The following is a 22,615-nucleotide window of genomic DNA, read 5'->3' on the forward strand; positions in this document are numbered from 1 at the left end:
TTTCACCTCTGTCATGTCTCTGCAGCTGTTCTCTTCTTTCCATTTCCAGCACTGTCACCCCAGATTAGACCCTCATTTGTTGCATTCTTTTTAACTTTTCTTGTTTTTTTTTTGCAACTCCATTCTGTTTTATGCATTGCTTTCAAATACAGTTTCTTTTTGTGCTGTTCCAAATAGTATTTCTGTAATACTTCAGAATTCTTAGAAACTTCTCATTGCCTACTGAATTAAAAATAGACTTCTACCTTAACATTCAAGGTCTTCAAAACAGCTGCAATCTGCCTTTTGGCTTGTGCTTGCCTACTTTAACCCTTGGTTCCAACCAAACTGGTCTGTTCACCAACATTTTTGTGAAATGCTTTGCAGCTTCCTAGCATCGAGCCTCCATTTCTCATGCTTCTGCCCCTGCATGGAATGTCCTCCTCCAGGCTGTGTGCTCTCTCTGCAACCTGTCCACTGGTCAGGACCTGTCTCCGGACACTGTGTCCTCAGTGCATTCTTTCCATACTCCCATCCTCTGCCAGTCACATGTATGTTCTGTCTCATTTGAATTCCCACAGCACTTCCTTTTTTAACAGGATTTATTTTTTTGGGGTATTGTCTAATCTGCTCTACTTAATGTAATATCTTTGAGCAGGTGTCTTGTACTTTAGTTTTCATGGGAAGCTGTCCACAATGCCATTTATATAGTAGTAATGTTTGTAGTAACAACAATAACAATAATAGCATCTAACATTTATTAAGCACTTAACTATTTGTTGGACAATATTTTCATAAATTTTTATGAGTTAACATATTTAATCCTTATACCTTTTAAAGGAGTTAACTATCTCCGTATTGCAGATGGAGATGCAGACAAAGAGAGTTTAAGTAGTTGGAAAAAAGCATAATTGGGATTTGAATCTCCAGGGTCAGATGACTTATGAGCCCACACATATTCTTTTTATTAAAACCTATTTTTAAAAAATATATTTTTATTGATTTCAGAGAGGAAGGGAGAGGGAGAGTGAGATAGAAGCATCAGTGATGAGAGAGAATAGTTGATTGGCTGCCTCCTGCATGCTCCCTACTGGGGATTGAGCCCGCAACCCGGGCTTGTGCCCTTGACTGGAATTGAACCTGGGACCCTTCAGTCCGCAGGCCAGATGCTCTATCCACTGAGCCAAACCAGCTAGGTTGCCCACACATACTGTATTCTTAACCTTCATGCTATACTACCTTCTAGTAGGTACTTTGAAAATGATGACTTATACAAGAATGATATTTTCTTTGGTTTGAATACAAACCCAGCAATTAGAAATAGTACAGAATAGCATTGTTACCCAAGCTCCTGAATGGCAGGTATTTATGCAATGTTTCAACTGACTGTATTTAGTAGTGAATGTATAAATCATCTGCATACACATTGAAGTATTTTTAGAAGAATGTTTTAAATGAGAAACATTCCCTCATAAAGTGACTATAGCTACCTGGTAGATGGGTTAAGGAATTTTGATAAAAGTTTCTTGGTAGATGGTTTAGGATTGTTCCAAATAAGAAACAGGTTGGAATTCTTTAAGCTCTTTCATGAGGCTATCTTGAGAGAGCTAAGTACCTTAAATGTTTTAAATATTATTGTATGGAAGTAAATTGTCCCCTTTTCCCCCCTTTTTAAAAAAGCAAAGCCCGTGGTTAGCACCACTCCAGTGCGGATGTCAGTTCCACTTACACAGACTGTCAAACAAGTGAGTATCACATAACTTCTTTTCTTGGTATCTCCCAAACAGACAATTTACTTTTATAATTGAAAGTTAAGATATTTTTAAAAAATTAAGCTTTGGCCAGTTTTATTAAAGAAAAATTTTGCCTGACTTACTTTTCACCAGTCTGTTCTGGCATGCTTCTAATGATAGCAGAATCACCTGGATCAGTGATAGCAGTGTGCATAATCTTCACATGCTGTGCCCAGTTCAGTGTCATTGCCACTGTAGTGATGGACACCAGGCTTGGCCAACATGGCGTAGCGCTCTATTTCAGATTTCCTAAGGCTGGACAGTTGCTGGCGAGGGTGACCAGTTTTACTTTGCTTGTCTGATCATTTTTAGAGGCTGCATGTACTTCCCAGTTTTCATAACAAGTTATAGCCTAGAGTTGATTGACTCCAGCCACTTTTAAAAATATATACATAGATATTTTATTGATTTCAAAGAGGAAGGGATAGGGTGAAAGAGAAACATCAATGATGAGAAAGAATCATTCATAAGCTGCCTCCTATATTCCCCCCACCGAGGATTGAGCCCACAATCCGGGTATGTGCCCTGATCAGGAATCAAACCTTAACCTCCTGGTTCATAGGTCGACACTCAATCAAGTCACACTGGCTGGGCAGTTTTTTAATCTTCTTTGCAGCCACCATCTTCCTGTCTTATCTGTGGGTGAAAGTTAAGATTTAAGTATAAGAGATGTATACTGAATTGGAAAATTATAAAATTTATTTTTGTAATTATTTGATTTTTCTTTTTTTAGGTTGTTCCAAAACCAATTAATCCAACTTCACAAATCGTTACTACTAGCCAGCCACAGCAACGGCTCATCATGCCTGCCACCCCACTGCCACAGATCCAGCCAAACCTCACTAACCTGCCGCCAGGCACGGTGCTGGCACCGGCTCCAGGGACGGGGAATGTGGGTTATGCAGTGCTTCCAGCTCAGTATGTCACTCAGGTATGAGGCAAAAATGAAGTCATTGCATTTCCTAAAGGATATTAGGTCTAAGATGTCTAGCGTTGTCACATTCTGAAAATGACTCAAACCATCTAACTAGTATTAAGATAGCTCTTTCCAAAATCTTGAAATGTTAATGAAAACTTCTGAGTTTATTTTTGTGTATTTTTAGCATTGAGAAATATAAAGCACAAGTCAAATATATAAGTCAGACAATTTGGAGCTGAGAGCAGGTTGATGAGAAGGCAAGATCATCTATACTAATAAAAGGGTAATATGCTAATTAGACCGGGTCGACCAGACGTCCAACTTCCTTCCAGACAAAGCCACGGTGGCAAGGGCTGAGACAGAGGCGGTTAGGGGCGACCAGGCTGGCAGGGGAGCAGTTAAGCGGTGACCAGGGGAGTTCTTTTGACTAGGGAGGGGAGCAGTTAGGGGCCGGCCAGGCCGGCAGGGGGGTAGTTAGGGGATGGCCAGGCTGGCAGGGGACAGTTAGGGGGTAACCACACTGGCAGGGACCAGTTAGGGGGTAATCAAGCTGGCAAGCAGAGACAGTTGGGGGCAATCAGGCAGGCAGGTGAGTGGTTAGAAGCCAGTGGTCCCAGAATGCAAGAGGGATGTCCGACTGCCGGTTTAGGCTCCATCCCACAGCAGTAGTCGGACATCCTCCAAGGGGTCACGGATTGGAGAGGGTGCAGGCCAGGCTGAGGGACCACCCCCACACACACACTAATTTTGTGCACCGGGCCTCTAGTATAGATATAAGAGAAAATAAGATGAAGTTAAAATGATCAGAGTCCAAATGAATTCAGAAAGGACTGTGACCCTAATAAAGCTCTTCTTCACATATGAATATAATGCCACTGACTTGTTCTTGGAAAATAGACTGTTAGATGGATTTCCAGGTGACATGTCTTGAGTGATCTGTCCAGACTCATTTGGTCAATCTTTAGATCAAAGCCACAGATTATCCAGTTGGCTGGCTTGGATTAGGAGTGCTGCTTCTAGGAAGCAGAAGTTTTCTTTTTCAGGTCAGAGTCAATCAAATTTGCTCGGTCAGTATTGTTCAGTGGTTGAGCATTGACCCATGAATCAAGAGGTCACTGGTTCCATTCCTGGTCAGGACACATGCCCTGGTTGTGGGTTTGATCCTCAGAAGAGGCTGTGCAGGAGGCAGCCAGTTGATGTTTCTCTCTCGTCAAAGTCTCTCTCTATTCCTCTCCCTTCCTCTCTCTCTGAAATCAATAAAAACAATTTAAAAAGTTAAGCCCTAACCAGTTTGGCTCAGTGGATAGAGCGTCGGCCTGCGGACTCAAGGGTCCCAGGTTCGATTCCAGTCAAGGGCATGTACTTTGGTTGCAGGCACATCCCCAGTAGGGGTTGTGCAGGAGGCAGCTGATCGATGTTTCTCTCTCATCGATGTTTCTAACTCTCTATTCCTCTCCCTTCCTCTCTGTAAAAAATCAATAAAATATATTTTAAAATAAAAAAAATTAAAAAGTTAAGAGTCAAGCAAATTAGTACCATGTTCTAAGCTGTTGAATTGTTGGTTTATTCAGCTTGTAAGAGGAGAAACAGAACCTATCTGTTCTTTAATGAAATGTACTTTGGAGTATGGTATGTGGCTGCTAATTTTAAAATACCATTAATGTTCAATATTTTTATCTTTAGCATATCTTTTATGTTTAGAAATCAGTGTAAAATAGAAACTTAATTATTGTGCATGTAACTTCTCATTTTCTATAACTTGCAATATGATGAATGATCAATATAGTAAGTTTTATTTACAAGTAGATACATTGCATTTTTCTAGCCATTACATGAGATTACAGTACTTTTAGGGAATTTTCTAATTCTAATAAGATACTCCTCTGTGAAAAATTTATTATATTTGTACCATGTTGTAATTTTAAATGTTCACATTGTTTTTACCTCTAATATTAGTTTGGATCTTTAGAAAAGCTGCCTTGAGGTAGTATGTTTGCATGAGATTTTTCATTCCATTTTTTCCGTTTTAATAAATGAATTTGTGCTTCTCACTGATAATTATATCTGCTAATATTGTCCATTTTTGTAAATATGGTCTAAAATTATCTGTCTTTACATGTAGCTACAGCAGTCTTCATATGTGTCTATAGCAAGCAACTCTAACTTTACTGGTACATCAGGTGTCCAGACCCAGGCAAGGCTTCCATTCAATGGGTGAGTATTTGGAAAATATATAAGTTTAATTGTTGGGTCAGGTTAAATGCAGCATCAAATATATATATTTCAAAATACATTTATTTTATTTTTTTCCCCTTAAAGCTATGTGAGATAGTCAAAAGAACTCCCAAATTATCTTATTTGGGGGCCATCCCTTGAGATGTTTCTTCTAGTTTTGTCATAGCCAACACTGTATCAGTACCAACCCAAGGGTTCCTCCCCTCCCCCAGAGGCCCTCCACCTCCACCATCATTTCCACACATTGTCTTGCCACCAAGTGTGAATAATGGTATTTTTACTTCTTCTCCCCTACAAACCAAGCTTTCTGCTCAGGATGAGTTTCCAGCTGAGTCTGGAGGCCTCTGGAGTTTTCCCAGGCATGATGTCGGGAGGTGAAGGGGGGTTCTTGGTGATATGTGGGTGGACTTTTTAAATTTTAAGAATCATGTATTTTATTTTCATGTATTAAATATATTAGTAGCTCATCAAAAAAAAAAAAAAAGAGAGAGAGAGAGAGAGAGAAGTCCCAACTTTCTTTTTCTTGGATATACTAATTTTTCTACATGCTTTATTCTTTCTCTGTCCTCCCTCTTTTCTCCTTTCCCACCCTGAATATATTTTTTAAAGGATATTGGTTTTTAAATTGTTATGTTGGGTCCTTACCTTTTTTTTTTTTTTTAATCTGTTTTTTAATCTGTTGTTTGTTGTCTTTGCAGTATTGGATGGAACTAGTCTACCTCTCCCCTCCCCTCCAAAATTCCAGCCCCACACACTCTTTCCTACTCACTACCTTTTATAATTAAATCTGAAAAGTTTTGGAACGATTTAAACTTTAGTTCTCTGAAGGAAGAGTATTTTTTGTGGAATGTTCTGTAGAAGTTCTTGATAATGTCCTTTTTTTTTAGGATTTTTTATTGACTTTGCGAGAGAGAGGAAGAGAGAGGGAGAGAGAGAAACATCAATGTGAGAGTGCACCCCCCCACCCCCCACTGGGGATCGAGCCTGCAACTTGGGCATGTGCCCTGACCAGGAATCAAACTGGCAACCTTTTGGTGCACGGGGATTATGCCCAACCAACTGAGCCACACCGGCCAGTTAATATCCCCACCCTACCTCATATCTTGACTCTCTGCCTGTTTTCATGTTACAACTTGCTTTTGAACTTAATGTGAATGGAACAACATAGCAAACTTTTATTAGAGACTAGAGGCCTGGTGCATGAAATTCATACACAGGAAGGGTCCTTAGGCCTGGCCGGCGATCAGGGCCAATCGGGGGCCTTTCAGCTGCCTGCCAGGGCCTTCCTTCCCTGGCTGCCAGCTGCCAGTTGGGGCCTTTCTTCATTCTGCACCGCCCCCTGGTGGTCAGTGCACATCATAGCAAGCAATCGAACTCCCAATCTCCCAAACTCTCGAGGGGACAATTTGCATATTAGGCTTTTATATATATATATAGATTTATACATTTGTTAAAGCTTTGTCTTAGGAGGAATTTACAGGTCGGAGACTTTACTAATTTTGAATACTTTTAACTGATTAAAATGTGTATCTTTTTTTGTGTGTCTATATAGTATAATCCCATCAGAGTCTGCAAGTCGGCCCAGAAAGCCCTGTAATTGTACAAAATCGCTGTGTTTGAAATTGTAAGTCTTTTTGCTACTGTTTCCTCATTTGATATACCCAAAAATGCTTTTAAAAATAAATGTAGTTAACTAAAATTTCTTTATAGACCAATTCCATAAGTCTAAGTAATTTAAAGAAACAAACAAGTGTGAATGTTTGAGAGTATGATAGTGTGAAAATACTGTTTCATTCATTCAGAAAAAAATAATTGTAGGATCTTGACCATAGATGAGGCACAAAGTAGGAGTTAGGGAAACAGCAGCAGGAGAGAGACATAGTCTCTGTCCTCATTAATAATAAATTTGATCTTATTTATGACCTTAGTCATTTGGTCTCTTGAATTAGGTGATACGCTGAGTAGTTTTAAAATTATTGGATGATTAATTTGCTTATTAGTACTGAACTAAGAGATTTGACATGAAACAATTAAATGAAAAGCATTGGTCATGTGGGAGAAGGTTCCACTAACAGAATATAACCCTTATTTCTCCTTTTTTGTGATTTTGAAATAATTTACTTAAGGGGCACACAAAATCATGTAGCTCTAGTGTTGACAGCTGTTACTACTGGAACTAAGTTTCTAAAGTAAAATTCTAGGAGCCAGTGACTAATTTTGAGCTTTATCATGTAGTTGATAATATATATAAACTCTAGGTAGCTCTGACTACATTTCTAAAATGTTTTATCATGTATATAATGCTATTAAATCAGATAATTTATAGTTTTGTTTATTTTCACAATGACTTTTTAAATATAACTTATACCAACTTTTATATTCCAGATATTGTGATTGCTTTGCAAACGGTGAATTTTGCAACAACTGCAATTGTACTAATTGTTATAATAATTTGGAACATGAAAATGAAAGACAAAAAGCAATAAAGGTGATTATTTTTTATTTCATTTAACAAAAATTTAGTTTTCACCTGTTTTATGTGGAACTCTTTGTTTTACAAGGAAAATTAATTCCCCTTTGCAGTATTTAAATTTAATTTCCTATGATTTAACATCACTTGGTATGTGCTCTGTTTTGATAGGCATGCCTTGACAGAAATCCAGAAGCTTTTAAGCCTAAAATAGGAAAAGGAAAGGAGGGAGAATCAGATCGACGTCACAGCAAAGGATGTAATTGCAAACGCTCAGGATGTCTTAAAAACTACTGTGAATGCTATGAGGTGAGATGCTGGCTGGGGAAAATAATGTAGCCATCTTTTGAAAATCACGTTAGAAAGAGCATACTATAAAATTTCACTTGAAAATTGAGAGATTACTTTGCTATTGCAATTTGAAAATATGCATAGTTGGTCCAAGAGCCCTCATTTGAGGAAGACCTTCTGGCCTCCCAACAAAGGCTCAGAGAGCAATACAGGCCTACCTCATTTTATTGCTCCTAGCTTTACTGTGCTTCACAGGTGTTGAGGGTTTTGTGGGTTTTTTTTTTACAAATTAAAGGCAAAACCCTCCACAAGAAAAAGATTATAACTCACTTGCAGTGGTCTGGAACCAAATCTGCAATATCTCTGAGGTATGCCTGTGCCTTAGTTTTGTCATCACAGCTTGGGATCTCATTAGGTGCTTTACCAGTTCATAACTTCTTGATCATTATACACAGAAGTATGCAAATCAGAGCACCAGTTTATTGATTTTCAATAAAAATAATAACATCAGAGTGGATTGGAAACTCTATGTGGTTCTCAGCTGAAGGTCAGTACTATCCAGTCTGTCCCCCGTGGGCTTTTTGGAATATATATAGATACAAAATAGCCTGCATTTCAGGGTATAGTCCTGAAAACAAAGATTTATTTTGACCAAATGCCAATAGTGCACTGTTGAAGAACATTACTCTGTGGAAAAGTAAATTATGTTAAGAAGTTTGCTTTGTTAACATAAAAACAGGAAAGGAGGAATGTAAAATATTGCTGGAAAAAGTTATTGGTCATTGTGAAGTGATTGCATCTGTTTTTACTCTTCACCACCCCACTCAACTGGCTGTTTTTATTTATGAATCAGGAATCTTTTTTTTTTTTTTTTTATCCTCACCCGAGGATATGTTTTTATTGACTTTTAGAGAGAGAGGAAGGGAGGAAGGGAGGGAGAGATGAGGGGGAGGGGAAACATGCATCGATTACCTCCCATATGTTCCCCAATGGGATGGAGCCACCCCTTTTGGTGCATGGGAAGACACTCCAACCAACTGAGCCACCCAGCCAGCACCTAGGCATCTTTTCTGAAGAATGGAATTGAAACTCTCCTTTGACAGATGCCATGTAAACCATTCTCTTGCTTCAGAGAAAGTACTATATAGTTTATTATTTTTCTTTTCAAAGGTTAAATACAAGAATCTAGTCATGCCAAGATTAGTTTCTCCCTCCCTCTCTCCCTTTTTTCTTTCTTTGTTAGAGAGAGAGAGAAAAACATCAAATTGAAAGAGAAACATTGATTGTTTGCCTCCTGTTTGTGCCCCGACTGGGGATAGAACCAGCAGCTCAGGTATATGCCCTGCCCAAGAATTTATCCTGTAAACTTTTGGTGTCTTGGACGATGCTCCAACCAACCCAGCCATCTGGCCAGGTCTGTAATTGGTTTCTTGGTGCACCTGAAACTCTTTAATAGGAATCTTTGGAGTTGAGTCATTCCTACAGTTGACTCTTCTCATCTGATATATATATTTTAAATATATATTTTATTGATTTTTTACAGAGAGGAAGGGAGAGGGACAGAGAGTTAGAAACATCGATGAGAGAGAAACATCGATCAGCTGCCTCCTGCACACCCCCTACTGGGGATGTGCCTGAAACCAAGGTACATGCCCTTGACCGGAATCGAACCCAGGACCCTTCAGTCCGCAGGCCGATGCTCTGAGCCAAACCAGTTTTGGCGCATCTGGTATATTTTTATACTTTCAAATTTCACTATATTTTTAGTTTTGGCAGAAGGCCTTGCACTTGGTCAGGTAATACCACCAAGGATTGTACTCTCCCCTAGTAAGGTTTGCTCTGCTCCAAGAGTATGCAAGATTTGTGTACTGCTCTGGACAGTGTGGTTCACTTGGTTGAGCATTGTCCCATGCAACCAAGGGTCACTGGTTTGATTCCTGATCAGGGCACATGCCTGGGTTGTGGGCTTGATCTCTAATAGGGGACATGCAGGAGGCAGCCGATTGATGATTCTCTCGCATCATTGATATTTTTCTCTATCTCCCCACCTTCCTCTTTCTCTAAAAATCAATTTAAAAAACATATATATATTTTTAAAAGGTTTGTGTACTGAATTCCTCATTTATGTATTGCATAGGTCAAAAACATCACTCAGGAAATATAGGAAAGTGAATTTTGTTAGTCCTAAAGCCAGTGTGAGTGAAAACTGCATATAATCAAGATTATTTTTTAAAGTCTCTTAAAATCTGAGTCCAACAAGCCAGGTTTTCATTCAGTGTTGGAAGAGATTGACTCTTTTTTACTTATTTTATGTTTTTATTGATAGAGAGAGGAAGGGAGAGGGAGAGAGAGAAACATCAATGATGAGAGAGAATCATTGATCAGCTGCCTCCTACTGGGGATCAAGTCCACAACACAGGCATGTGTCCTGACTGGGAATCGAACCGTGACCTCCTGGTTCATGGGTCAAAGTTTAGCTACTGAGCCACACTGGCTGGGCTTGACTCTATTATTTGTTGTTGTTTGAACACCTGATCAAATAGGCTTCTGCTAGTAAACCATATCATATAAAAATTATCATGAATATGTTAAATTGTAAGCCATAAAACCAAGTCCACAAAAAGAGAGAAAATGGAAATTGATGTAAAGCTAGGTCAGAAAGACAAAGAAACCCTTTTGTTGATGTGTCAGTGAACAATCAATTCAGACAGATGTGAACTAATCATTTAATTAAATTGTTTAGCAAATCTGTGAATCAAAGTAGAAAAGACAATAGACTGGTTGAAATGTTAGAAGAGAGAAAGCTTCCCTATCCTATATACTAAAAGCGTAATATGCTAAGTTCCACCATTCCACCAGTCGCTATGATACCACCAGGGGGCAGATGCTCTGACCAGTAGTTTAGCTTGTTGCTGGGGTCTGGTCGATCAGTACTGGGTGAGATGGGCCAGACACGCCCTGGAGCCCTCCCACGGTCCTTCCCTGGCTGGCTGGCCAGTCCCCATTGGCCCCGATTGGGACTAGGAGAGACAGCCCCAATTGGCCCTATTCTCCAGCCAGGCCGAGGGACTCCACCAGTGCATGAATTTTTGCACCGGGCCTCTAGTCTATTATAATGAAACTAGAGGCCCGGTGCATGAAATTCGTGCATGGGGTGGGGGTCCCTCAGCCCGGCCTGCACCCTCTCCAATCTGGAACTCCTCGGGGGATGTCTGACTGCTGGCATGATCACCCTAACTGCCCTCCCCTGCCTGCCTAATCACCCCTAACTGCCCTTCCCTGCTGGCCTGATTGCCCCTAACCACTTCTGCCTTGGCCGCCGCCACTGTGGCTTTGTCCAGAAGGAAGGCAGGACAACTGGAAGATGTCCGGTCACCCCGGTCTAATTAGCATATTACCCTTTTATTAGTATAGATCCTTGACATTCAGGACATTAATTTTTTGTCCTAAAAGACTAAGAAATAGAAAAACTTGGAATTCACTAAACTTTGACTAGCAGTGGCTGACTCAATATGAATTAGCTGCGATGTCTGACAGTTTGTGTTGAATTGTTGGTCTTTTTTTTTTTTTTAATTGTTGGTCTTTTGAATTGAATTGGTTTTTTTTTTTGGTCTAGTTGGTCTGCATCTAGATAACGTTTATGTTCCTTTCATAGAGCTTGTTGATAGAATGAGTGACTGTCCACATTACTTAAATGGTTGTGCCTTTTCTTGTGACCTTTTTACTCTACCTTCCTTTTCTTTTTTTAACCACAAAATAAGTTGAATTAGCAAAGCCAAATGGCTGCCTTGTCATTCTAATTTCTCCCTCCTGAATTCCTGTTAAATATTAGTACCTTTCTTAAGGTTCCTAAAACGAAAACCTAATCCAAATGTACCTTATTGGTATGTCTATGCCCCTACCCCTTCAGAGATTTTATCTCTTCATCATTAGATACTTCATCCCAGACTGGCTCATAGTAACCCAATTAACTCAAAATTTATACCCATTTTTTTCCCTTTGGTAAATGGAATTTATTAGTGTGTTATAAGAAAGAAGCAGGATAAATACGTTCATAATATGATCTGTTTATCTTGCTATGTGTTATGGAGAAAAATTGATTATTTAAATTGACATGGGTTCACTGAAGAAAATGCAGCCAGTAAGATACTTAAATTTACTAGGAGTCTGCAAAATGTAAATTAAAGAACAGTAAGATCTCACTTTATTTTCCCCCAATCAGATTGGTAAATATTAAAAGGAGCAATAATATACGTTGTTGGAGGGAATGTAAGAAAGTCTCCTTTCATACATTGTTGATGAGGTATGGTATCATAGCCTTTTGAAAGAACAATCTGTCCACATCTATTAAAATTAAAATACATGTACCCTTTGACCAGTGAGCCCAAGTCTAGAAATCTATCCGTCAACATAAGAAACATTCAAACGCCGTAACCAGTTTGGCTCAGTGGATAAAGCATCAGCCTGTGGACTCAAGGGTCCCAGGTTCGATTCCAGTCAAGGGTATGTACCTTGGTTTCGGGCACATACCCAGTAGGGAGTGTGCAGGAGGCAGCTGATCGAAGTTTCTCTCTTATCGATGTTTCTAACTCTCTATCCCTCTCCCTTCCTCTCTGTAAAAAAATCTATAAAATATATTTTTAAAAACAAGAAACATTCAGACCTCTGAAGAATTTTTGTGAGTTTATTCAAGTTAAACTGTCAACTATGCCAGGGAGCAAAATCTCAACAGATTGAGATAATGCTTCAGAGAATGGCAGTTTTTTAAACCTTATTTTATACATTACAATTAAAAGAGAAGATGTAAGTGAAATTCATTGGTGATAAATTAGGGAGGCTGGAGAAAGCAAAACTGGGGAAACCTCTGGGATTGGATAAAAAGTAAAATGATAAGACATATAGTCCGGCTGCGGTGGCTCAGTGGTTGAGCATTGATCTATGAGAGCCAGGAGGTCACAGTTTGATTCCTGGTCAGGGCACATGCCTGGGTTGTGGGCTCGAAATCCAATAGGGAGTGTGCAGGAGGCAACCAATCAATGATTCTCTCATCATTGATATTTCTAACTATATTTTAAAAGTGATAGATATATACATCTTCTACATAGGAGGATACAGGATAGTTAATAGTCACAGTTAACACGATAAAAATAACCATGAGAGGATTTGTAGTCTGCTCTGGTGCATAGATTGTGCTCTGAGGGGTCCAGAAAAAAAGGCAAGTTACCCTGACTTTCCAAAGGTATGTTATCATAGATGCAAAAAAGACAAGCTCAGTTGAGGTAAACATTGACTTTTGTCAGGCAAGATTCTAGCCTAGGACATGACTACCTGCCATATAAACTGCTTTTTGTTAAAAAGTTTTCATTTCAGCCTGACCAGTGTGACTTAGTGGTTGAATATTCACTTGTGAATCAGGAGGTCACAGTTCGATTCCCTGTAACAGCACATGCCTGGGTTGTGGGCTCCATCCCCAGGGAGGGCGTGCGGGAGACAGCCAATCAGTGATTCTCATCATTGATGTTTCTTTCTCTCTCTCTTCCTCTTCCTTCCTCTTTGAAATCAATAAAAAAGATATATTTTTTAAAAAGTTTTCATTTCAGCCGAAACCGGTTTGGCTCAGTGGATAGAGCGTCGGCCTGCGGACTGAAAGGTCCTGGGTTCGATTCCAGTCAAGGGCATGTACCTTGGTTGCGGGCACATCCCCAGTGGGGGCTGTGCAGGAGGCAGCTGATCGATGTATCTTTCTCATCGATGTTTCTAACTCTCTCTCTCACCCTTCCTCTCTGTAAAAAATCAATAAAGTATATTAAAAAAAAAGTTTTCATTTCAGACCATTCTTGTGGCCTTCCCTGAGCTTGTCAGGTTAGCATGTGGCCTCTTTTCAGTTCATATATTTTATAGAAATAAACACACACACACACACACACATATACAAAAAATCTTTTTATGCATTGTTTGTGGTACTCATGAGCTAGAAACAAATGTTCATTAAACTAAAAAATGAAAAAGACTTTAGGATTTGTGAGGTAGTATATGAATATGTACATAAGATCTATGTTTTTTCATATATACACATATTTTACATACTTTTTATGATTTAATATGGGCTATTGAAGGGTTTGAGGAATCTGGAGAAGGGAGTTCAGAGAGGGAGATATTTCATAATAAAAACAGCAACTATAAAATCTTTTTCATGTGATATTGTTGTGTGTTTGCATAAATGCGAGGTCACTAACATGTTCATGATGACTTGATTGAGGTGGTTCGATTCTGGATGACCCTTATTTTTAATATTATAATGAATCATTCATATTCTTTATAAAGAACATGTTTTTCATACCAGGAGGAAAATCTATAGTGGGGGGTGGGCGGGGAATGAACTCAAACACAAACATTGCATAGTCACTCTCAGACTTAAGAATACCTACCTACACAGGAGTAGTTAGCCCCTTAGGTGTTTGTCAGCAAGAGATGTTCCCATTTTATCTTTATGCCAGTTGACCAGTTAGTTATATGTTGATTTTATCAGGGAGTCTATAGTAACTTGTTTTGGTTTTGATATCGAAGCTTTTCTTTTGTATATCTTTTAGGCAAAAATAATGTGTTCCTCAATATGCAAATGTATTGGCTGTAAGAATTTTGAAGAAAGCCCAGAAAGGAAGACATTGATGCACTTGGCAGATGCAGCTGAAGTAAGGGTACAGCAACAAACAGCGGCGAAGACTAAGTTATCCTCTCAAATTTCAGACTTGCTTACGAGGCCAACACCAGCTTTGAGTAGCGGAGGAGGAAAGTAAGTTAATAGTTTCATCTCTTTATAATATGACATGAATATTCATTTTTGGTAAAGTTTCTCCTTTTGGACAAAATTGAGTTCATACTTGGTTGTTGCAAATCTGATTTTTACATTTTCTTGCTATCTTTAATTATTGTAAAGGAATTTAAAGGCAACAGAAAAATCACTGTAGCTACATTGCACAGTTCTAAAATGCAGTAATGCTTTAGTTCACTTGGCTTTAATTTCATTGGCTTTCTCCCTAAGATAAGCGATTATATAATTTGACAAACCTCTAAGAAAACCAGATTTTTCATAACTCTTACTGGTTGTGTCATTTTCCTTATTTTTGCACTTTCTTACTGTCAACGTAGGAAATGTCCAGACGTGTAAGAATTTTTAGGAGTTTATTTGAGCCAAACTAAGGAAAATTACTGGGAAGCAAAGTCTCAATGGATTGAGAAAATGCTTCAGAGATTGGTAGTTTTGCACCTTATTTTATACATTACAGTCAAAGGAGGAGGCATAAGGGTGTTATGAAATTCATTGGTGATAGATTAGGGAGATGGGAGAAAGCAAAGTAGGGAAATCGCTGGGATTGGATTAGAGGTAAAACAAATTACCCTGACATTCCAAAGGTTATCATTAATGCAAAAAGACCATAGAATGGCTCAGTTAAGGTCAAGATTGATCTTTGTCAAGAAAGATACCGGCCTAGGACTACCCTCCATGACTAGCTTTTAATTAGAAAGTTTTAATTTCAAGTCATCCTATGAGGTTACTTTAGTTTGTAAGGCCGCCATGCAGGTCTCCCCTGATCTGGTCAGGTTTAGTTTCATCCACATTACCTTCTCTTGCCTTTTCTGTGCCCTGTTGGCGCCAAACACTGTATTATTATAGCTCCTTATTTCACTAGACTGCCCAGCTCTGGAGTAGAAAAGCTGGAGCTTCATTTCAAGTCAGGGCAACTTTAAATATATCTGTGCTCTGTAGTAGTGTGTGAATTCAACAAGAATTTCATCTCTGAGCCTGTTTTCTTAGCCTTCAAATCACCCTTACCACAGACCATGAGGAGAAAAGCATCTCTGTTGCAATGTTTGGCAGGGCCTGATTCTACAAGTTTACTGACTTGGATTTATATTAGTTTGTTAGAAGTTAATTTGAGGAATTATTAAATGCAATGGCCCTTGCAAATGGTATGTAATTTAAAAATGTCTAAGTTGAAATAAGATCTAATACTTACAAAGTAAGACTTCTTTTGTACAACATATTTCAGCTATTCTAAAGAACTTTTACAACTGTAATAATCAGCAAATGGTTCTTCACTGAATAAAGTGGAAATGGGTTGACATCTTTTTTTTTTTTTTTTAAATATATAGTTTTATTGATTTCAGAGAGAAAGGAAGAGAGAGAGAGAGGGAGAGAGAGAAACATCCATGAGGAGAGAGAATCATGGACCGGCTGCCTCCTGCACGTGTGCCCTTGACCGGGAATCGAACCCGGGACCCTTAGTCCGCAGGCCGACGCTCTATCCAGAGCCACACCGGCCAGGGCATGGGTTGACATCTTAATAAGGGATCCTTTCTGGTCATCTTGCTTCCAATAACCCTTCAGAATATTAAATCTATCTCCATGTGGAGATTAAAGATATTGCTACACTCAGATATTTATAATTAATTTTTCAATTCATTGCCATGAAGAAATATTGACATTATGAATTCTGTGTAAAAGAATACAAAATAATATATTATAATCAAAACTATGTAAAAACAACTATTAAAAATATTATACCAACATGTAACATTTGTCTTTGAGTGGCAAAAGTATGAATTTTTCTTTCCTTTTATTTTTCTAATTTCCAAATGTGATATGAGCACTACAATTACACAGTATTACTAATTATACAATATTGTAACATTAACATGGTTATAATATTTTCTAATTTAAAGTACTTTTTGTATTTTAAAGATTTCTATATACAATTTTATACCAGGCTAAATCCTGAATTACCCTGTCTTGTCAGAGAGGGCTTGAATTAAACACTTCATTTTTTTGTTCTGCATTTTTCTTCTATCAGTGACTGCTTAAAAGTTGCTGAGTTAGTGGTTAGATTTAGGTTGCCCAATTTTGTCTCCTGAAGGCTTTTAACACTTGGCTACATATTGTAAGCCTCAGGATGGATTGCTCTAATTCAGAACTCAGTAGTTCACATCTTTATGAATGAAACTCCATGTATGAGCAGCATTTGGTTTCCCCTTGTTTTGTTTATTGTTATAGAACAATGCAAAATTTTGGGGTGCTTGATTTTTAAAAGAAACAAATATGTGGAAATATGGGAAGTACTTTATTTTTAGTGTTGTCCAGGAGATAGTGCTTTCGATTCCCAATAATTCATCTTTTCATTCAGCAAATATTTTTGGAGTGTCTCTGTGTCAGACACTTCTATACAGTGAAGAAACAGCAGTAAATAAAACAAAGACTGCACTCATGGACTTTACATTTATGAATCAGGACTTTTGTTATAGAAATACCAAGTCAGCATGTAGAATTACATCTTTTAGTTAACTAGATAACTTTGTCTAGGTAATAAGACATATTTTATGTAAAATGTTATATTTTCTGAACAATATTTTTCAAATATGCTCAATCATAAAACCAGGCCTGTTTATAGCTCTTTAAGATGTGCTGTGCTCATTGCATAAATGTAATATTGAGTGTGCTGGTGAATCATGAAAATGTCAACAGATTTCCAAATGAAACAGTGCCACCCACTTTTGTAGTTTTTCAGCACCCCATCATCTCTCTTTCTCTACATCATTTCAGATTGCCATTTACATTTGTTACTAAGGAAGTAGCTGAAGCCACGTGCAATTGCCTTCTTGCCCAGGCTGAGCAGGCAGACAAGAAGGGAAAATCAAAGGCAGCAGCTGAACGGATGATACTTGAAGAATTCGGACGATGTTTGATGAGCGTTATCAACTCTGCAGGAAAAGCAAAAAGTGACCCTTGTGCTATGAATTGCTAACTCTTGTGCAAAAGACTGATGAATGGAACTATACAGAAAATTGAAGGTGCAGGGACACTGGATTTTCTGGAAGATAGTTTAACAATTATTGTATTGTTAATTCAGTCCTTGTGAGACCTGAAATTATAATATTGAGAAGAAATTTTAAATGAGGAAATTAGTACATTTTAAATCTTAGTTAAATCTGCTTATGCCCCTTTCTAAATTGAATTTTTCTTTATTGTATTATATAGATTTTTAATTTGCTTGTGTTTCTTAAGAATTAGATGTTCTAGCCTCTGACTCTATTGACAAAGAACATTTATAAATTACTATAATTTATAATGTATGGCGTTGTATGACTTTGTTCAGTAGAAAAAGCCAAAGCAGCATTGGTATTTCCCAGTCATTCTCTGGTACTAGACTAGACTATAAGCAGATAGAACGTCTACATAAACAAGTTCTTATGAAACATATTTCAATGATGTTTAAAAAAGTACTATATTTTTAAAGAAAAATCAACTTTTTAGGGTGGATTCTGGAATGATATCCTATTGTCACTTTGGGAATGTAAGACGGGGAAGTAATCCATAGGCACACTTTTAAAATAAAAAAGTTATTTTGTGTGTGTTTTTTTTAAGACATTAAGGGATAATAGATTAATTCTCAAAGGATGGGCAATGTGTTTTTATAATAAGTGACTAAGAAATGCTCTGGGATGTTTTTTTCATTTTCTTTCAAGGAAGTGGTAGGTATTTGAAATAAATTATCAAGGTGATTACTGGGTACCATTAAAATGAAAGGCTCCTATAAATAGAAGCTAAACATATTAGGTAGTGGTAAAATAGAACCTTATATAATTATCAGGTATAAAAGTTGAATTAGATGGAGAAATAAAGAATATTGAAGTTCTAAGAGATGAATGTAGGGAAGGATTTTTCATCTGTATAAGCAGTTCTCTTTATAGACTTTTGAACTAAGAGGTTTCAAACCAGTATGAGAGTTAATTTACTGAAATGGGCCTCCTAACAAAGCTTTCAAAATTGTAGTGGGTATTTTTTTATAAGGGAAGCTTAATATGGCATTATTTTTAGCCAGTGATTTGGTACACTGAAGGTATGAGTGTTTTCATATAATTACTAAAATAACCTAAATCACTTTCAGAATTCAACAGCTTTATGAATTTAAGAGCCTGTTATAATAGGACTCTGATTTTATGACAAGAAAAAACCATGTTGGAATTCAGGCATTTGTTAGGTACCTTAATCCTCAATAATTATTAGTATGTGATTACATTTCCTACAAGAAATCTATAGTTGTATATATTAATTGTGTATATATGTTCATATGAACACACAAGATATAGGCAATAGAAATTAAGTAATCCAAAAGAGTCCGTTATTCATTGAAGTATCTATTTAAATTTGGATTTATAAAATTATAGTGCAGTAAACTTTAAATGTAGATAATGCAAACATTCTTAGCACCTCTGTCTAGTATGTTTAATTAAAATTTGTATAAATGTAAATTAGTGTAAGGATAAAATATCTAATCGAGTTATTTTTCAAAAGATTACAATACCTTTTTGGTCTAAACCTAAACTTTGTTCATTTTTGTACATATTCTGTGTTCAATTCTAATTGCACCTTTGTGATGTGTATTTATATACAGTGTGCAGAAAATGTTTGTGAAATTTGGATTACAATTATAGATTATGTATGATGATATTGCTTGAGAATGTTTTGCTTGTAAAAATTTGAAGGTGCAATCAAATACTACTAGTTTTACTGATTTTCAAGAAGCTAAAATATTAAGCCTTTTCTTTTGTGTGTAGTACTTACTAAACAACTTTTTGTATTTAGGCATTTGCATCAAATTGCTGAATAAGATTAATATCCACATTAATTCAACAATTTTAAAATACTGTTTGGGGAGGTTTGGGTATATAATTTTTTAGCTCTATTTACATCCCAAAGTAGAAAGATTAAATTTATATTTACTAGAGCTATTCAAAGAGTACACTTTTCTATATTGTAAAAACATGACAGCAAAGTAAATCATACAAAAAATAAACATTTATACTATTCTGTAAAAAAAGATTTTGCACTTTTTTTTTAATACCACTTTTAACCATTTAACATGCAAACCTTTTAAACATACCTGATTTCAGGTAAATTTAACATTACTTTGAAAGCACAACTGAAAACTAAACCCATCATTTTGCCCAATTATCATTAACATAAATAGCTTTGAAATGAGACATTCTTTTTTCTCTTGGTTTATTGCTAATCTCACCAGAGAACATCTTTCCATTGTTTTTTAGAGACAGTGAAAGAAAGAGGGAGAGACAGAGAGACACACAACACATCAATTGGTTGTCTCCCTCACAGATCGACCAGGGCCCGGGATGGAGGTATGTGCCCTTGACTGAAATTGAACCCACAACCCTTCAGTCGGAGCGGGGCCGATGCTCTAGCCACTGAGCCAAATCGGTGAGGGCATTTTTTTGAAGGGCAGAAACTCAATCTTACTCCTTCCCTTAAGTTTGATATTCCTATGATAAGCACCTTCCTACAAGAACGAAAAGCAACTTGCAGTTCTGGTCTTTGGACTATATGGGAACCCAGAACCTTAATGTTACTGGTAATAAAACAAGCAGAGCAACAACTTGTGGGAAGACTACTGCCTTAGCCTCCCCATCATTTGATATGGACAACTGACTTTTGCTCAATTCTAATGTAAAATGTGAATAAAAATACCTTTAGAAGCCTTCTATTGTATAGTTTGGTAGCTAAGAGAATGCTTATGTAAATACAGGTTTAAACCAGGACGTCCTGCCCTACCTAAGATCATATTGCATCCCTTAAGCATTTCATATAGGAATTTTGTTGCACCAACCCAGAGAAAAGCCAATCACTAGAAAACCTTGAGTATATAGTTATTTTCTATTACGTAGTTTTATGTAAATTAATCTTTTTTTTTTTTTTGTTAGGGTGCCTTTCCTTTTTTTTTATTTCACAGGGAGAGAGGGATAGAAATACCAATGAGAACCACTGATTGGCTGCCTCCAGCATGCCCTCACTGGGATCAAGCCTGCAACCCAGGCAGGTGCCCTGATTGGGAATGAACGTGACCTCCTAGTTTATGGGTCAATGCTCAACTACTGAGCAACACTGGCCAGGCCAAGTATTTATTGTCAGCTATAAGGTTTAAAAAACTTTGAATTAAAAATTATTTTAAGTAGTTTTATCAAAGCATTGCATTTAAGGCACTTTAGATTTTATCAAAAGCAATAAAATGCATATATTCAGGGTAATGTTTATTATAAGGTCAAAGACTTTAATAACATTATATTAGCAAATATAATCTGGAAATATATAAAAATAATATATCATGACCAGGTTGGGTTTATCCCAGGAATAAGAAGGATGCCACCACCCCTCCCCCCCCAATCAATGTTATGTATCATTAAAAAAAAAATCAATGTTAGGTAACGTTAAAAAAAGTCAATGTTTTATATCAACATGCAAAAGCTATGTGATTCTCAAAAGTTGCAGAAAACAACCTTTTGAGTATACTAAAAACTACTGAATCGTATGCTTTAAAAGGTTGACTGTTATGGTATGTAAATTACATATCAATATTTTTTTCAAAAAAATTACATGTCAAAATTCAGTATCCATTTATGGTTATAAAAACACAACTTTCAGCAAATGGGGAATATCAGGGATCCTAAACCTGATAAAAATTTTTTACAAAAAAGCCTACAGGTAATATATAAATGGTGAAAACAATTTTTTTCCTCTAACATTGGGAACAAGGCACTCCTATTCAACATTGTCTTAGAGGTCACTGTACAATAAGGGGGAAGGCCATAGATTGAAAATGAATAAGATAATATCTATTTGTGGATTATGTGAATACCTATATAGGAAAGACAATCTTTTTTTAAAAAGCACTAAGACTAACAAGGTCAGTATGCTGAAGTGTATTTGTATACAGTAGCAATCAACATTTAGAAACAGATTTTAAAATGACCATTTATAGCAGCACCACAAGACATGAAATGTAACAAAAATATGTGCAAAGTCTGTATGTGAAATGTAGGAAACACTGATTTCTAATAATAAAATACCTTAAAGAGAGAGATGCCATGTTTATGGATTGGAACATTATTAAATTTCTCCCTAAATTAATCTATGGATTCAACATATCTTGTCAAAATCCTAGTAGGAATTTTTGTAAAATTCAACTAGTTGACTATAAAATTTACATAGAAAGGTACAACTAGAATAGCCAAATACTTTTGAAAAAAAAAGAATGAAGTTGGAGGACTCCAATCTGACTTAAACACATTAAAGCTAATGAAAACTGTGGTATTGGTAAAAATTGAAGAGAACAGAATAGTCAGAAATAGACATCTATATGTTGTCAAATTTTGACAAGGGTTCAAAAGTAATTCACTAAAGAAAGAACAGTCTTTTTAACAAATGGTACTGGGATATCCATATGTGAACATCCAAACAATTTATACGACACACCAAAATTAGCTGAGAATGGATTATAATCTAAATGTAAATCCTAAAACTACAAAATGTCTAGAAAACAGGAAGAAAAAAAGTGATCTTGAGTTAAAGATTTCTTAGATATGAAACTAAGAAAAAAAATCAATAAATTGGACTTAACAAAATTAATGTCTGCTCTTCAAAGCACACATAAGAAAAGCCCTAGACTAGGAAAAAATATTTGCAAAACACATCTGATAATATACTTCTTTGCAGAATATGAAATTAATGCTCAATAAGAAAACAACCTTCTCAAATGTGGGCAAAAGATTTGAACATTTCACCTAAAATGTGGATGGGCCCAATCAGCATGGCTCAATGGTTGAGCATCAACCTATGAACCAGGTCATGGTTTGATTCTGTCCTGGCACATGCCTGGGTTGCAAAGTCAATCCCCAGTAGGGGGCGTGCAGGAGGCAGACAATGGATGATTGTCTCTCATCATTGATGTTTCTATCTCTCCCTTTCCCTTCCTCTCAAATCAATAGAAATATATTTTTAAAAATAAAAATTATGTGGATGGCAAATAAACCTACAAAAAAGATGTTCATCATTAGCTACTAAGAAATTTAAAGCTACAATGA

At 36.9% G+C, this 22,615-nt stretch overlaps 1 protein-coding gene and 1 pseudogene across 4 annotated transcripts in view; one reads left to right on the forward strand and one right to left on the reverse strand.

The window, feature by feature from the left end:
* LIN54 (lin-54 DREAM MuvB core complex component) overlaps positions 1–19,191 on the forward strand; it is a 58,224-nt gene extending 39,033 nt beyond the window's left edge. For all 4 annotated transcript variants that reach the window (XM_028148347.2, XM_008143604.3, XM_028148348.2 and 1 more), the window contains exons 6-13: positions 1,660–1,724; positions 2,506–2,703; positions 4,814–4,905; positions 6,479–6,550; positions 7,312–7,414; positions 7,568–7,705; positions 14,278–14,480; positions 17,286–19,191. In XM_028148347.2, the coding sequence (XP_028004148.1) occupies positions 1,660–1,724; positions 2,506–2,703; positions 4,814–4,905; positions 6,479–6,550; positions 7,312–7,414; positions 7,568–7,705; positions 14,278–14,480; positions 17,286–17,487 (1,073 nt within the window). In that variant the 3' untranslated portion in view covers positions 17,488–19,191. The remainder of the gene's footprint in view (positions 1–1,659; positions 1,725–2,505; positions 2,704–4,813; positions 4,906–6,478; positions 6,551–7,311; positions 7,415–7,567; positions 7,706–14,277; positions 14,481–17,285) is intronic.
* On the reverse strand, positions 1,852–2,395 carry LOC129151782 (60S ribosomal protein L30-like; annotated as a pseudogene).
* Positions 19,192–22,615: the final 3,424 nt, after the last annotated feature.

Source organism: Eptesicus fuscus, chromosome 2 (genome assembly GCF_027574615.1).
Source record: "Eptesicus fuscus isolate TK198812 chromosome 2, DD_ASM_mEF_20220401, whole genome shotgun sequence".
Classification (NCBI taxonomy): domain Eukaryota; kingdom Metazoa; phylum Chordata; class Mammalia; order Chiroptera; family Vespertilionidae; genus Eptesicus; species Eptesicus fuscus.